This window comes from Balaenoptera acutorostrata, chromosome 1 (genome assembly GCF_949987535.1).
Source record: "Balaenoptera acutorostrata chromosome 1, mBalAcu1.1, whole genome shotgun sequence".
Classification (NCBI taxonomy): domain Eukaryota; kingdom Metazoa; phylum Chordata; class Mammalia; order Artiodactyla; family Balaenopteridae; genus Balaenoptera; species Balaenoptera acutorostrata.
Genome location: NC_080064.1, coordinates 67,678,050 through 67,696,394, shown reverse-complemented (window position 1 = coordinate 67,696,394; position 18,345 = coordinate 67,678,050). Strand labels below are relative to the sequence as shown.

Genomic DNA, 18,345 nt, shown 5'->3' with positions numbered 1-18,345 from the left:
CTAGTCAAAGGAATATAACATTCTCTAAGTGCTAAATATTAAGAGAACAAAACAAACTGAAATATAGAAGACAAGAGACGAACGATTTAGAACATGAGAAGAGCAAACTTTTTTTTTTTTTGGTACAGAGAGGGGTAGATTTTATTTATTAATGTAGTGATTAAAAACATTTAAAAAGAGGAGCAAAAAAGCAAAAACTCAGAAAACAAATATACTCAGAGCACTTATAAGGAAATGTTACAGGAACTTTGAATACCATTCCCAGACCACATGCTTCTAAAACAAGTATTCACAGTTCCAAATAATCTCAGCCCTTGATATTCAGATAGTCCAGAAGTGCAGATACGCCCTAAATCACAGCTTAGAAGGATTTCCAAACACTCATTTCATCATGATTTACATTCAGAGGAGGAGTTGCTGCAAAGGAAGAGCAGCCCACAGAAACCTGCATCTTCAGCTGAAGCACAAAGAACAGAAAAAGACAGGAAGACACTTTCTCTCCATTCCTCCTTTCCCACTCCTTTGCTTTACAGTCAGGAAAAACCCTCAACAGAAGTACCCAGATTCCCAGAAGAGGTATCTGGTGAACCAGCAAAAGGCAGACAAATCAAGACTCTGTGGATCCAGGAAAGGACAGTGGTTTGGTGGTCAGTGTTCACCAGTCACCCTCTGCGTCAGGAAAACAAGGCGGCACGACTTCTTGTAACGTTCCAGCCAGGGCAGCTCCTGCCGCCCTCCAGGTGCCGCCCTCCAGCTGCCGCCCTCCAGCTGTCGCCCTCCAGCTGACGCTGTGATGGTGCCCTGGACAAGCACAGCCCCGCCAGCGTGTCCTGGACTCACTGTGACAGCGCCGTCCACACGGAACCACTCGACACTGATCCTCCCATCGGAGCCTCAGTCCAGGGGCTACTCCTGCAGCAGGCTTCTTGAGATCAGTATCCGCATCACTTCGTTGCTGCCTTCGAGGATCTGGTGGACCCTGGAGTCCCGCATGTACTGCTGGACTGCGCAGTCCTTCAGGTAGCCGTAGCCCCCGTGCATCTGCAGGGCCTGGTTGCAGATCGCAAAGCATTCGTCTGTAGCGAAGAGCTTGGCCATGGAGCACAGGGCCACCGCGTCCTCACGCCCCTCCTGCAGAGCCACGGCTGTGTGGCGGATCATCAGCCGCGAGGCCACCAGCCTGGCCACCATATCCGCCAGTTTGAACTGCAGGTACTGGTTACTGGCCAGGGGCTCTCCAAACTGCTTCCGGACCTTGAGGTGGTCTCGGGTGAGGATGACCGAAGCATACGCAGCGCCCAGAGAGCAGGACGCGACATTGATCCTCCCCCCGTTCAGTCCTCTCATGGCAATGAGGAAGCCCTGGCCCTCGTCCCCGATCCTGTTGGCCACGGGGACAGCACAGTCTTCAAAGATCACCGCTCGGGTTGGCTGTGAGTTCCACCCCACCTTTCTCTCCTTCTTGCCAAAGCTGAGGCCAGGGGTCCCCTTCTCAACAACTAAGGAGCAAACTTTTTTTTAAAAGCAAATTACCTGCTTTTAAGAGACACCTGGCTTTTGTTATTGTTATTCTGCAGATACGCAAGCAGCCACAAAATCCAGTAGATTGTGTCTGCAACTTTGATTCCCAAGGCCAGGTTCTTTGCAGAGCATCCCTTGGGGTTCCTTTAGACTGAAAGCTAAAGGTAGCAAGCAGTTCAGAAGGTTAACCCTTTCTCCAAGGCTCCTGGCTCCTGTGTCTACATGGCTTTTAACTGAGTCCCTTGAAGAGTTGGGCATGGAAACAGGTTAGAAAGATACACACCCCTGGCTTGGCCAGCCCTGTTGTTGGTTTGGCTCTCTGAGCTGTCCTGTGGATGTGCCGTCACCAGTTGCCTCGAAGCCAAGCAATCATTCAACAAATATATTTCCCACCTACATAGCTCTCAGCGCTGAGGTAATCATGGACCCTCCTTTCTTCCCTTCACATTGCTGGCTGCAGCTCAGACAATTGTACTGTTTTGTAGTATTTCTGGCCTCAGTTAGAAAGCAAATCAGTGGATTTCAAACTTTTGGGCTACCACCCATAGTAAGAATACATTTCATATTGTGACTACGCATATATGTGTTAATATCTATGTGACTAAAGAGTTTTACAGAATATGTACCCTCTCTAATGTCATACACTATTATCTTTATTTTATTGTATTCTGTATTATAGAATTGTCTCAGCTGGGAGCCAGATCAACGGTTTTCAAAAATATTTTGCTTCTATCTGCACTAAGAAAGAGATTTCACACTGTGATCTGATGCACATACATGTGTGTGCATCTATATAACTGAAAGAAAAGTTTTACAGAACGATACTGACTCTCTCTTCATATAAAGCGCCTATTAATTTCCTATTCTATTGTATTATTGTTTTGTTCATGGCTTCTGAGCAATATATGGCTATATTTGCATCTCCAAGCTTCCTGCCGTGCGGACTCAATGAGAGTGTGGAGAACCCCAGCCAAGGAAAATGCCCCACAGGGTGGTAGAATTATTACAAACATCCTTGCACTGACAATGCACTTTACTGCTCCCTGGTCCCAATCTAATCTTTACATTGTGTGAATGACATAGCCTCAGTCTTGAAGCCTGTCTGGTAAGTTAGAAATGTCTTTATTCTGTCTTGTTTATGTACAGTTGGGGATGGGGAGCCAGGTGAAGAGAGCTCCAGGAGAGCTTCTAGAAGGTATCATGAATTGAGAGCATAGGTTGAATACAAATTTTTTGAAAAGGACAAAAAATCCAACACAAATATGCCAAAATAGAAAATAGAATATATCAATATTTACATAACAATGTCCAGGAGAGATTTGTCTTCAGGCTCAGCTTGATCCAGCACTCAATGACATTCTAAGGTCTATCACTCATATCTGTTTCCCCTGTGATGGCTTCACTCCCAAGGTGATTCTTCTTGTGGTAGCAAACATGGCCTTATCAGTCTCAGACTCTAAAGCATTATGAGCTGGGGGGAAGAGTTGTATCCCTGCATAGGGTCATGTTCCCATCCCTGAACCAATTCTTGTGTCTAAGGGACGGGATATGCCAGTAGGTTTAAGCCAGTCAGGGCCTACCCCTGGGGCTGTGTATAGAGCTAATCACATGGTTAATGGTGGAGAGATTCACTTTCCAAAGAAAATACAGGGAACCTTCGCCCGAAAGGTAGGGAAATGGAAGCTGGGCTGCCAATGGCAGGTGCTTACCCCATTGAGCCTTTGAAGGCAGTGTGGAAACAGGGAAAGGAGTTGTGGTGGGGAAGGCTTGTCAACAGATGGGGACCCAGGGGAAGGGTCAGCACTCGAGGTGCAAGGAGCAGCCTGGGCGAAGCCTGGAGCCACCTTAAGTCACCTGAGGTAGCTGGAGCTTCAGGACACACGTGGAGGAGCTGTGAGGGAGGACACTAGAGCTCAAAAGGCAGACAATGGGTTCTGAATCCAGGCTACGGAGTGAGGATTAAATCTGGCAGCTAGTCAGAATTCAGAAGAAGGTTCTGAGCGAGACGAGTACTTTATGAGACTTATCTTGCACTGGCAGAATGGATGGGAGAAAGGCAACCCTGGAAGGCCAGGGTGGTCCAGGCAAGAGTTAAATGAGTGCAAACAGGGAGCAGTGAGCATGGAGACAGAGGAACTGATGCCAAAGCTCTGTGCTCCTTTATCTCCTAACCTGAAATGAACTTTCAGTTCTGTTGACTTATGCAAAGGAGGGAGACATCCTTTAATATTTAATTGGCCTCAAATAAAGATCAAATAATTCCTGAAAACTGTACTTTTCAAAAGGGAAGAAACTACCCGTTGGTGGAAAAAATAAGCCAGTGCTTATATAACTCAATACACATGTCTATCCCATCAAATGGTTAAACTACTTTGCAATAAACAAGACAGAACAAAGATCTTTCTAACTCACCAGACAGGCTCTAGAGACCTCCCTGGGACCTCCTGATCAGAGCTCCTCTCCTCCCTACCCCATAGAACCTTGGGTCCAACTGTCTTGTATCTGCATTACGTATGTGCATGTTTTACCCCCCATGGATTATGAGCAGGACAGAAGCCTCTTCATGTTGACTGAAATCATTTCCCTTACCCTCTCTCCCTCCCTTTCCCAAGCACCTCTGCTTGGACCTAAGCATCGTGATAGATGCTGGAGATACGGAGATGAGTTCCAGCTAGTCCTGAACCCGAGGAGGCTCCAGTCTAGTGTGGGAAGTGAGACATTTAACAAATACTGGGAGAGACATCTATGCAGAATACAGTGGGAGAAGAGGTCAGCTCCACATGGTGAGATCAAGAAATGCTCCATCAGAGGCAACATGTGATACGAGTCTTAAAAGACTAGCAGCAGGAGAAGATGGGCAGGAGAGAGGAAAAGCACTGAGTGGTAAGCAAGCACTCAGGCAGGGAGGTGTTCTAATGTGGAGGAGGCCATAACAACTTTGACCTCATGGGTGTCTACAGAAATATGTACCCATTTCTCTTAGAGCACTTTCAGAGCACCTCCCTGCCATGCTGGGACTGAGTTATCATGGACAGGAGCCTTTCATATATTCTTATTTGATTCTTACTACAACACTGTATAATAGATACAATAAGAGGAGCCCCAGTTATACAGAAAATGGAGGTTTTAGCAAAGTGGTAGAGAGGCACACAGCTGGGAAGGGAGTAGAGGATGGGCTTGTGAACGGTCCTGGCTTGCAGGCCTTTTGCTCCATGAGGGCATACAGCCACTGCCCGCTGTCTGCTTGCAATGACTGTCCTTTTGGAGTTGAATCAGGTTGGAGAACTGGAGCTCCCCTTTCTGCCCTCAGCTAAGTCACTTCTTTATTTCATTTGCCAGAATCAGTCCAACAGTGTTGTTGTTTTTTTTTTTAATTGAAGTATAGTTGATTTACAATGTTGTATTAGTTTCATGTGTACAGCAAAGTGATTCTATTCTTTTTCAGATTCTTTTCCATTATAGGATATTACAAGATTTTGAGTATAGTTCCCTGTGCTATACCATAGGTCCTTGTTCCTTATCTATTTTATATATAGCAATGTGTATATGTTAATCCCAAACTCCTAATTTATCCCACCCCCCTCCTTTCTCCTTTGGCACCCATAAGTTTGTTTTCTATGTCTGTGGGTCTATTTCTGTTTTGTCAATAAGTTCATTTGTATCTTTTTTTTTGGTTCCACATATAAGTGATATCATATGATATTTGTCTTTCTCTCTCTTACTTAGTATGATAATCTCTAGGTCAATCTATGTTGCTGAAAATGGCATTATTTCACTCATTTTTATGTCAGCCCAACAGTTTTGACACTTGCTTGAAGAAGAAGCCAGTTATAGATAGACAGACAGAATAAACTGCACACACACACACACCAACACACACATTTGACATAACATGGTGATGGTTAATCTAAAATGAAAGACTATCTGGTGTTAAGAATACAAGTTTATTTTTACTAAAATAAGGCAAACAAGATTCATTTCTCTCTACATTATAGCCACTTACAATTATATTGAAAACAAGGAGTAATCTTGTAGAAATTGAAACACTGATACTTAAAGTTATTTTGATGTTTTTCTTTAAAAAATAATTCTCAGCAGAAGAAAACATTTTTAACATTCCTTGAACCCCATAAAGCATTGCTTTACTCACATAACTTCCATGCTTAAACTTCAGTGATACACTGCTAACATCACCAAGTCACACTTTCAGCTTGGAACTCAAGGTCGGCAGTAATTTCACTGCAATCTATGTTTCTAGTTTTATTTCCAGGCTTCTTGTAGAGTTCTTCCTTTTTGTCCATGCTCACGTCTCTCTACTTACCTTTAGATTTTACCTTTAATCCTGCCTCCTCAGTGGTACCTGTTGCTATTGACAGTGCTGTCTGTGCTGAAAATACTAGGAATCTGAAGACTTCTGAGGACCGAGTTCCCAATCTGGCACACTGTGGGAGCACATCCCTTGCCAGTGAACTGTTTACGAACTTCTCTCACCCTGTGGGTGAGCCCGGCTGGAGTTGCTTCCCCTGTAGCCCTCTTATTTGATGCAGAACAGAAAGCTCTAGTCTCATGGAGGACTTTTAGCTGGATAGACAATTTGGCATCTGTCAAAAGCACGCCATGTTACTACCTCAAAGAAGGGTAAGAAGTGATAGTGAAAAGGTAAGGCATAAAGAAAATCAAGGTAACCTTTCCCAACATCTTGTTTCATTCGATCCCTTATTAAAGATGCCAAGCCAGGTCCTCATATCTCTCTTGAAATTCATGGAAGGAAGGAGGCAGACATGTGGGTCCAAGAGGGGGAGGATGTGTTTGTGACACAAGGAAAAAAGGAAGCTGAAAACCAGAGCAGAACACTGCAGGGAAGGGTTATGCTGTAAATCAGCCAAGAGTCACAGAAAAGAACTTTGAAAATTCTTTGAAGCAAGAACTTAAGAGAGGGAATACAGTGGTCACCAGGTGCCAACTTGATTTGTTTTTAGGTTTTGCCAGGGGAGATGATACAGACACTGTTTCTATTTTAGCAACATGTTTGTTAAAGGCTTCCGCTTGTAAAAAAGTGGTGAAATATGTGCTGGATTGAAGTTACAAACACCAGGCGGGTCAGTTCTATCCATATTAGCAGCTTTCTCTTATCCTACAGGGAAGCCTTGCCGGAAAACCATCTCCTGAATAATATGCTTATCAATTTTACACTTAGCACAGGCAATAAGAGATTAAATGTGTACGAGATGACAAAATTAAAATTGTCTTGACAGGCTGACACCCGTAAGATTAAATTTAACATAGATAAATGTTAAGTTCTTTATTTAGGTTAATTGTTTCTTCCCCTGAGGTTGAAATGGTTTGGCATACAGGATTATATGAAGATGCTATTGGAAATTGTAGTTTGTCCTATGACAACTTGCCCATTTTAAAATCCATTAAAATTTTTTAAAATTCCATATATAATTATTTTATATTTTGATTCTGATAATTCAGATATTCAAGGTCTTGTTTGTTACTTCTGTTGAATCTCCCTAATGCTGGCATATTTCCTTGGGTATTTTGTGATTTTGTATAGATTATACAGATACATGCTTGATAAGGAGTCTACATAGGAATGTTCCCCCAAAAGTATATGAACAGAAATATGGGTTTGGGCCCAAGTATTTGCTCTGAATTGGTCAGATGGTCTGGGTTGGACTGGATTAAATAACAGATTAGACAGGATAAGAGAATATTAACAAATCGGGGACTGGAAATGAAGAAATTAATTAGAATGTGGCACATAAACACAAGGAGATGAAAAATGTGAAAGAATGATTAAGAGCACAGAGAATAAAATAGAAGATCTGTTATGTATCTAACCCGAGCCCAAGAAAAGGAGAATAGAGGGAATGCAGAAGAGGCAACAGGTGAAGAGAAAATGGCTAATCATTTTCCAGAATTGATAAAAGATGTCAATCTATACATGTAGGAAGGAACTTGTATACCTAGCAAAATAAAGAAAATCTGTATCTAGATATATTATAGTAAAACTTCACAACCACAAAAACATAAACAAGACTGAATAAGCAGCCAGAGACCATACAACAGAATAAAGTGAAAAACAGAAGACTCTTCAACAGCAATATAAATCAGGAGACAATTGAACAGTATCTTTAAAGAAGTGAGAGAAAATCACTTTTAACTTAGAATTGTGTATCCAGAAAAGCAATGATGAGATAAAGACATTTTCAAGCATGTAAATCTGATATTATTTCCTTACAAATAAATCTTCACCAATGGAACTTCTAAAGTATGTCCATTTAAGAGTAATAGAGATCGGGCCTTCAAGATGGCAGAAGAGTAAGACGTGGAGATCACCTTCCTCCCCACAAATGCATCAAAAATACATCTACATGTGGTGCAACTCCTACAGAACACTTACTGAACACTGGCAGAAGACCTCAGACCTCCCAAAAGGCAAGAAGCTCCCCACGTACCTGGGAGGGGCAAAAGAAAAAAGAAAAACCAGAGACAAAAGAATAGAGATGGGACCTGCACCCCTGGGAGGGAGCTGTGAAGAGGAAGAGTTTCCACACACTAGGAAGCCCCTTCACTGGCAGAGACAGGGAGGGGGCAGGGGGGAAGCTTTGGAGCCATGGAGGAGAGCACAGCAACAGGGGTGCAGAGGGCAAAGCGGAGAGATTCCTGCACAGAGGATTGGTGCCGACCAGCACTCACCAGCCTGAGAGGCTTGTCTGCTCACCCACCGGGGTGGGTGGGGTCTGCGAGCTGAGACTCGGGCTTCAAAGGTCAGATCCCAGGGAGAGGACTGAGGTTGGCTGTGTGAACACAGCCTGAAGGGGGCTATTGCACCACAGCTAGCTGGGAGGGAGTCCAGGAAAAAGTCTGGACCTGCTTAAGAGGTCCGCATTCCGTACCCCACCCCCTAATCAGCTGCTCCTTTAACCCCCTCATGTCTGGGCGAAGAACAGATGCCAAAGGACAACCTACATGCAGAGGTGGGGCCAAATCCAAAGCTGAACCCCAGGAGCTGTGTGAACAGAGAGGAGAAAGGTAAATTTCTCCCAGCAGACTCAGGAGCAGTGGATTAAATCTCCCCAATCAACTTGATGTACCCTGCATCTGTGGAATACCTGAATAGACAACAAATCATCCCAAGATTGAAGCGGAGGACTTTGGGAGCAACTGTAGACTTGGGGTTTGCTGTATGCGACTGACTAGTTTCTGATTTACATGTTTATCATAGTTTAGTTTTTAGCACTTGTTATCATTGGTGGGTTTGTTTATTGGTTTGGTTGCTCTCTTTTTTTTTAATTAGTTTTTTTATTTTAATAATATTTTACAAAATATTTTATTTTAATAACTTTCTTTTCTTTTCTTTCTTTCTTTCTTTTTCTTTCTCCCTTTTCTTCTGAGCCGTGTGACTGACAGGGTCTTGGTGCTCCGGCCGGGTGTCAGGCCTGAGCCTCTGAGGTGGGAGGGCGAGTTCAGGACATTGGACCACAAGAGACCTCCTGACCCCATGTAATATCAATTGGTGAGAGATCTCCCAGAGATCTCTGTCTCAATGCTAACACCCAACTCCACTCAACGACCAGCAAGCTCCAGTGCTGGACACCCCATGCCAAACAACTAACAAGACAGGAACACAACCCCATCCATTAGCAGAGAGGCTGCCTCAATTATAACAAGGTCACAGACACCCCAAAACACACCACTGGACATGGTCCTGCCCACCAGAAAGACAAGATCCAGCCTCATCCACTAGAACACAGGCACCAGTCCCCTCTACCATGAAGCCTACACAACCCACTGAACCAACCTTAGCCACTGGGGGCAGACACTAAAATCAACGGGAACTACCAACCTGCAGCCTGTGAAAAGGAGACCCCAAACACAGTAAGTTAAGGAAAATGAGAAAACAGAGAAATGTGCAGCAGATGAAGGAGCAAGGTAAAAACCCACAAGACCAAACAAATGAAGAGGAAATAGGCAGTCTACTTGAAAAAGAATTCAGAGTAATGATAGTAAAGATGATGCAAAATCTTGGAAATAGAATGGAGAAAATACAAGAAACATTTAAGAAGGAACTGGAAGAACTAAAGAGCAAACAAACAATGATGAACAACACAATAAATGAAATTAAAAATTCTCTAGAAGGAATCAATAGCAGAATAACTGAGGCAGAAGAACGGATAAGTGACCTGGAAGATAAAATAGTGGAAATAACTACCACAGAGCAGAATAAAGAAAAAAGAATGAAAAGAATTGAGGACAGTCTCAGAGAACTCTGGGACAACATTAAATGCACCAATATTCGAATTATATGGGTCCCAGAAGAAGAAGAGAAAAAGAAAGGGACTGAGAAAATATTTGAAGAGATTACAGTTTAAAACTTCCCTAATATGGGAAAGGAAATAGTCAATCAAGTCCAGGAAGCGCAGAGAGTCCCACACAGGATAAATCCAAGGAGAAACACACAAAGACACATATTAATCAAACTACCAAAGATTAAATACAAAGAAAAAATATTAAAAGCAGCAAGGGAAAAAACAGCAAATAACATACAAGGGAATCCCCATAAGGTTAACAGCTGATCTTTCAGCAGAAACTCTGCAAGCCGGAAGGGAGTGGCAGGGCATATTTAAATGATGAAAGGGAAAAACCTACAAACAAGATTACTCTACCCAGCAAGCACCTCATTCAGATATGACGGAGATAGTAAAACCTTTACAGACAAGCAAAAGCTAAGAGAATTCAGCATCACCAAACCAGCTCTACAACAAATGCTAAGGGAACTTCTCTAGGCAGGAAACACAAGAGAAGGAAAAGACCTGCAATAACAAACCCAGTGCAATTAAGAAAATGGTAATAGGAACATACATATTGATAATTACCTTAAATTTAAATGGATTAAATGCTCCAACCAAAAGACACAGACTGGCTGAATGAATAGAAAAACAAGACCCATATATATGCTGCCTACAGGAGACCCACTTCAGACCTAGGGAAGCATACAGACTGAAAGTGAGGGGATGGAAAAAGATATTCCAAGCAAATGGAAATCAAAAGAAAGCTGGAGTAGCACTTCTCATATCAGACAGAATAGACTTTAAAATAAAGACTATCACAAGACACAAAGAAGGACACTACATAATGATCAAGGGATCCATCGAAGAAGAAGATATAACAAGTGTAAATATTTATGCATCCAACATAGGAGCACCTCAATACATAGCGCAAATGCTAACAGCTATAAAAGAGGCAATTGACAGTAACACAATAATAGTTGGGGACTTTAACACCCCACTTTCACCAATGGACAGATCATCCAAAAGGAAAATAAAAAAGGAAACACAAACTTGAAATGACACATTAAACTAGATGGACTTAACTGATATTTATAGGACATTCCATCCAAAAACAACAGAATACACTTTCTTCTCAAGTGCTCATGGAACATTCTCCAGGATTTGGGTCACAAATCAAGCCTTGGTAAATTTAAGAAAATTGAAATCGTATCAAGCATCTTTTCCAACCACAACGCTGTGAGACTAGATATCAATTACAGGGAAAAAAAGGTAAAAAATAAAAACACATGGACGCTAAAAAATACACTACTAAATAACCAGGAGATCACTGAAGAAATCAAAGAGGAAACAAAAAAATACCTAGAAACAAATGACAATGAAAACACGAAGACCCAAAACCTATGGGATGCAGCAAAAGCATTTCTAAGAGGGCAGTTTATAGCTATACAAGTCTACCTAAAGAAACAAAAATCTCAAGTAAACAATCTAACCTTACACCTAAAGAAATTACAGAAAGAAGAACAAACAAAACCCAAAGTTAGCAGAAGGAAAGAAATCATAAAGATCAGATCAGAAATAAATGAAAAAGAAATGAAGAAAATGATAGCAAAGATGAATAAAACTAAAATCTGGTTCTTTAAGAAGATAAACAAAATTGATAAAGCATTAGCCACACTCATCAAGAAAAAAAGGGAGAAGACTCAAATCAACAGAATTAGAAATGAAAAAGAAGTAACAACTGACACTGCAGAAGTACAAAGGATCATGAAAGATTACTACAAGCAACTATATGCCAATAAAATGGACAACCTGGAAGAAACGGACAAATTCTTAGAAAAGCACAACCTTCCGAGACTGAACCAGGAAGAAATAGAAAATATAAACAGACCAATCACAAGCACTGAAATTGAGACTGTGATTAAAAATCTTCCAACAAACAAAAGCCCAGGACCAGATGGCTTCACAGGTGAATTCTATCAAACATTTAGAGAAGAGCTAACACCTATCCTTCTCAAACTCTTCCAAAATATAGCAGAGGTAGGAACACTCCCAAACTCATTCTACGAGGCCACCATCACCCTGTTACAAAAACCAGACAAGAATGTCACACAACAAGAAAACTAAGGCCAATAACACTGATGAATATAGATGCAAAAATCCTCAACAAAATACTAGCAAACAGAATCCAACAGCACATTAAAAGGATTATACACCATAATCAACTGGGGTTTATCCCAGGAAGGCAAGGATTCTTCAATATATGCAAATCAATCAATGTGATACAACATATTAATAAATTGAAGGATAAAAACCATATGATCATCTCAATAGATGCCGAAAAAGCTTTCAACAAAATTCAACACCCATTTATGATAAAAACTCTCTATAAAGTAGGCATAGGGGGAACTTACCTTCACATAATAAAGGCCAAATATGACAAACCCACAGCCAACATCCTTCTCAATGGTGAGAAACTGAAACCATTTTCTCTAATATCAGGAACAAGACAATGTTGCCCACTCTCACCACCATTATTCAACATAGTTTTTGAAGTTTTACCCACAGCAATCAGAGAAGAAAAAGAAATAAAAGGAATCCAAATCAGAAAAGAGGAGGTAAAGCTGTCACTGTTTGCAGATGGCATGATACTATACATAGAGAATCCTAAAGATGCTACCAGAAAACTACTAGAGCTAATCAATGAATTTGGTAAAGTAGCAGGATACAAAATTAATGCACAGAAATCTTTTGCATTCCTATACACTAATGATGAAAAATCTGAAAGAGAAATTAAGGAAACACTCCCATTTACCATTGCAATGAAAAGAATAAAATACCTGGGAATAAACCTACCTAAGGAGACAAAAGACCTGTACGCAGAAAACCATATGACACTAATGAAAGCAATTAAAGATGATACAAACAGATGGAGAGATATACCATGTTCTTGGATTGGAAGAATCAACATTGTGAAAATGACTATACTACCCAAAGCAGTCTACAGATTCAATGCAATCCCTATCAAACTACCAATGGCATTTTTCACAGAACTAGAACAAGAAATTTCACAATTTGTATGGAAACACAAAAGACCCCGAATAGCCAAAGCAATCTTGAGAAAGGAAAATGGAGCTGGAGGAATCAGGCTCCCTGACTTCAGACTATAAAACAAAGTTACAGTAATAAAGACAATATGGTACTGGCACAAAAACAGAAATATAGATCAATGGAACAGGATAGAAAGCCCAGAGATAAACCCACACACATATGGTCACTTTATCTTTGATAAAGGAGACAAGAATATACAATGGAGAAAAGACAGCCTCTTCAATAAGTGGTGCTGGGAAAACGGGACAGCTACATGTAAAAGAATGAAATTAGAACACTTCCTAACACCATACACAAAAATAGACTCAAAGTGGATTAAAAACCTAAATGTAAGGCCAGACACTATAAAACTCTTAGAGGAAAACATAGGCAGAACACTCTATGACATAAATCACAGCAAGATCCTTTTTGACCCACCTCCTAGAGAAATGGAAATAAAAACAAAAATAAACAAATGGGACGTAATGAAACTTAAAAGCTTTTGCACAGCAAGGAAACCATAAACAAGACGAAAAGACAACCCTCAGAATGGAAGAAAATATTTGCAAATGAAGCAACTCACAAAGGATTAATCTCCAAAATATACAAGCAGCCCATGCAGCTAAAAATCAAAAAAACAAACAACCCAATCCAAAAATGGTTAGAAGACCTAAATAGACATTTCTCCAAAGAAGATATACAGATTGCCAATAAACACATGAAAGGATGTTCAACATCACTAATCATTAGCGAAATGCAAATCAAAACTACAATGAGGCATCACCTCACACCAGTCAGAATGGCCATCATCAAAAAATCTAGAAACAATAAATGCTGGAGAGGGTGTGGAGAAAAGGGAACCCTCTTGCACTGTTGGTGGGAATGTAAATTTATACAGCCACTATGGAGAACAGTATGGAGGTTCCTTAAAAAACTAAAAATAGAACTACCATATGATAGCAATCCCACTACTGGGCATATACCCTGAGAAAACCATAATTCAAAAAGAGTCATGTACCACAATGTTCATTGCAGCAGTATTTACGATAGCCAGGACATGGAAGCAACCTAAGTGTCCATCGACAGATGAATGGATAAAGATGTGGCACATATATACAATGGAATATTACTCAGCCATAAAAAGAAACGAAATTGAGTTATTTGTAGTGAGGTGGATGCACCTAGAGTCTGTCATACAGAGTGTAGTAAGTCAGAAAGAGAAAAACAAATACCGTATGCTAACACATATATACGGAATAAAAAAAAAATGGTTCTGAAGAACCTAGGGGCAGGACAGGAATAAACACGCAGATTTGGAGAATGGACTTGAGGACATGGAGAGGGGGAAGGTTAAGCTGAGACAGTGAGAGAGTAGCACTGACATATATACACTACCAAATGTAAAATAGATAGCTAGTGGAAAGCAGTCGCATAGCACAGGGAGATCAGCTTCGTGCTTTGTGACCACCTAGAGAGGTGGGAAAGGGAGGGTGGGAGGAGATGCAAGAGGGTGGGGATATGGGGATATATGTATACGTATAGCTGATTCACTTTGGTGTACAGCAGAAACTAACACAACAATGTAAAGCAATTATACTCCCAATAAAGATGTTAAATAAAGTTTAAAAAAAAGAATAATAGGGCTTCCCTGGTGGCACAGTGGTTAGGACTCCGCCTGCTAATGCAGGGGACATGGGTTCAAGCCCTGGTTCAGGAAGATCCCACATGCTGCAGAGCAGCTAGGGCCGTGCGCTGCAACTACTGAGCCTGCACTCTAGAGCCGGTGCTCCAAGATGAGAGAGGCCACCACAATGAGAGGCCCGCGCACGGCAATGAAGAGTAGCCCCTGCTCACCGCAGCTAAAAAGAAAGCCCATGCACAGCAACGAAGACCCAACACAGCCAAAAATAAATAAATTTTTTAAAAAAGTATTTCCAATAAAAAAAAAAAGAATAATAGAAAGAAACCCATAGAAACTTTCTGATATGCAGAAAGAAATATAGAGCAAAGAAACAAGTAAAACAGGTATAAATGTAAGCAGGTATGTATTTTAGATTTTTAATATATTTAAACTGTATATATTATATATAAAATAAAAAATAACTTCTAATGTGTTGAAGTGGTGAAAATGGTGCAGATAGAAAAATACTGTATGTAGGAATTTTATCATTGAGAATCAGAATTCTAAGGTCCTTGATTTTTCAGGCAAGGAGAGGAAATCTACAGATATTTATTTATCATAGAATTTTTAAAGTTGTTATATACAATATATATATATATATATATATATATATATATATGAGATGAAATTTCAAGAGTGACCATTAACAGAAAGAATATATAACTTCCGAACTGATAGAAAAAGAAAAGTCAAATAATAAGAATCACAGTCAGTTGAGACAAAAGGACAGTATAGGAAAGAAAAACTGAGAAAAAGAAGAATGAATGGAAATTGCAAAGTAAGATTATTGTAACAAGTCTAAATATATTATTCATCCCCTCAAATTGGAAATGAACTCAACTCTCTCATAAAAGACAGAGATTGTCAGATTAGAGAAAGAAAAAGTTTTATTGTTTATGAGAAATGTCTAAAATATAAAGACATGAAATACTGAAAATAACAGAATAAAAAAAGATATTCCTAGAAAATAATAGCCAAAAGAACACTGAGGTAGCTATTTTAATGGCAGAAAAATACAGACTTTAAGGAAAAAGCAATACTGTATTGGGAATAAAAGTGGTTAATAGCAAATGATAAACATTAATTTCACCAGGAAGATTAAACAATCATAAAGTTGTATACACTTCAAAACAGCTGAAGCAAAATATTTGTAGACTTATAGGAGGAAATTCAATATTATATTGGAAGACTTTAAAATACTTCTCTATCATTGTTTGACTACACAGACTAAACAATCAACTATTGCTGTTTTTAAGAGAAATGATTTAAATAAAAAGACATAAAAAATTGAAATTAAAAGAATGTAAAAAAGGATAGAAAAGAATATAAACATTCAAACGTTAATAAGATAAAAGCAAATATAGCTATACTACTAACAGGCAAAATGGACTTTAAGGAGTGAGGTATTATTACTAGCGATAGCGAGGGATATTCCATAATGACAAAAGGATCACTTCAACAGGGAGATATAAGATACTAAATACATATGTAGCTAATATGTACATTTTCAAAATATATAAGGCAAAAATTTACAGTCTAAAAGAAGAAGTAGACAAATTTGCAATGATAGTTACAGATTTCAGTACATCCCTCTTAATAACTGATAGAACAGCAGAGGAAAAACGTTAGTAAGTATAAAAACGATTTAGACCACACTAGTAATGAACTTGACTTAATTGACTTAAAGAATACTGTACACAGCCATAGCAAAATACACATTTTTTTGATCATGGAACTTTGATCAAAATAGACAATATTCTGGGCCATAAAACAATCCTCAATAAATTTCAAATAAGAATTGAAATCATGCAGTGTATGATGTTTGACCACAGTGGAACTGAATTGGAAAATAATAATTAGAACATTTCTAGAAAATTACTAAGTATTTGGAAATTATACAACACATATATGAATGACTCATGCATTTAAAAAAATCACAATAGAAATTAGAAAATATTTGAAGTGGATGCAAATGAAAATTCAACATACTAAAACTTGTGAGATGCTCCTAAAGCAAAATTTAGAGAAAATTTTATAGCTCTAAGTTTATATGTTAGGCAAAACAAGAAGAATGGTTGAAAAACAACAATCTAACCTACTTCAAGAAAACAGAACAAGCATAGCCAATTCAACTGAAGAAAGGAGAAGGAAGAAGATAATAAAGGTAAAATATTCAAGGTTGTATTAAGCAAATGTACAATAAAGACAAGAAAGCCCTGGCAAATTAGAATGAGAAAAAGAGATATACCAGATATCCTAAAGAAATTAAAAAGAGAATAATCATCTTATGAGAAACTTTATTCAATTTAGATAAAATGGACAAATATACTAAAAAACACAATTTACCAAAATTGACACAATAGGAAACAGAAAAATCTGAGTATCTTCACACAGAAAATCACAGTTCCAAGTGGCTTCAATTCTTCCAGACACTTTATGGAAGAAATAATGCCAATATCACACAAACTTTTCTAGAAAATAGAAGAAGAACAAACACTTCTGAATTCATTAATGACACCAGTGTAACCTTTATAGTAAAACCTGACAAAGCTAATACAAGAAAAATTACAGGTCAAGCTATCTCATGAACACTAATGTAAAAATTCTCAACAAAATATTAGCACTCAAATACAATAAGGATATGACATCACAAAGTGTATTCCAGTAATTCAAGTTGGTATGAACTTTTGAAAATCAATGTACTTTAGCACAATTACAGAATAAGGAAGAAAATCTATATGATCATCTTAGTAAATGCAGAATAAACATTTATTTCAATCCAAGACACTAAAATAAAAAGTCTTAGCAAACTAGGAATAGAAGGGAACCCCCGAGATCAGCTCGGTGCTTTGTGTCCACCTAGAGGGGTGGGATAGGGAGGGGGGAGGGAGACGCAAGAGGGAGGGGATATGGGGATATATGTTTATGTATAGCTGATTCACTTTGTTATAGAGCAGAGACTAACACACCATTGTAAAGCAATTATACTCCAATAAAGATGTTTTTAAAAAAAAAGGAACCCCTCCATCTGATAAAGTATATATATCTACCAAAAGCCTGCAGTGAGCATCATTAGTTTTGGTTTATATTAAATAATATTAAACAATTTTCCCTGAAGTTGGGAAGAAAATAAAAATGACCACTCTTACTACTTCTAATCAACACTAGGCCAGAAGTCTTACTCAGTATAATAAGAAAATAAAAAATATAAGATGGAAAAGAAAGAAAACTGTCAGTATTCACAGAATTATGATTGTACATGAAGAAAATCCAAAGAATCTACAAACAAACTTATAACAAATAAGTAGAAAATTAAATTGAAAACAAAATCATTTGTAATAGCACCAAACAAACCCATCAAATATCTAGGAATAGATATAAGAAAAGATGTGGATGACCTCTATAGAGAAAACTTTGTGCTCAAGAACTGAAGACTTGATTTTGTTAAAATGTCATCATTCCTCTCCAAACTGTCCATAGAATCAGTGCAATCTCAATAGGAATCCCAGCAGGTTTTATTAAATATGGAAAATGATACTCTGATTCTAAAATTGTATGTGGAAATACAAAGTGCCAAGAATAGCTAAAGAATATTGAAGAAGATGAGTAAGCTAGATACCTTCCACTTCTAGATATCAAGACTTGTGAAGTTATAATAATTAAGATAACATGACAATGGTGCAAGAATACAAAATGATACAGAATTCAGAGTCAAGAAACAATCCAGCATATATATGATAACCTAATTTACCACCA

At 38.9% G+C, this 18,345-nt stretch overlaps 1 protein-coding gene across 1 annotated transcript; it reads right to left on the bottom strand.

Moving 5' to 3' along the window:
• Positions 1-230: 230 nt before the first annotated feature.
• LOC103001356 (isobutyryl-CoA dehydrogenase, mitochondrial-like) lies at positions 231-5,822 on the bottom strand. The gene is made up of 2 exons (XM_057548110.1): positions 5,726-5,822; positions 231-1,499 (listed from the first exon to the last, which is right to left on the bottom strand). The coding sequence occupies exons 1-2, from the start codon at positions 5,820-5,822 to the stop codon at positions 907-909; spliced, it is 690 nt and encodes a 229-aa protein (XP_057404093.1). The 3' UTR covers positions 231-906.
• Positions 5,823-18,345: the final 12,523 nt, after the last annotated feature.

What these genes read in the sequence shown, in the direction of transcription:
- LOC103001356 (XM_057548110.1), bottom strand. Translation starts at nt 5,822, where the DNA reads ATGGACAAAAAGGAAGAACTCTACAAGAAGCCTGGAAATAAAACTAGA. An exon ending in CCTTGAGTTCCAAGCTGAAA is followed by an intron (nt 1,500 to 5,725) that starts GTGTGACTTGGT and finishes TTTGCTCCTTAG; the next exon opens with TTGTTGAGAAGGGGACCCCT.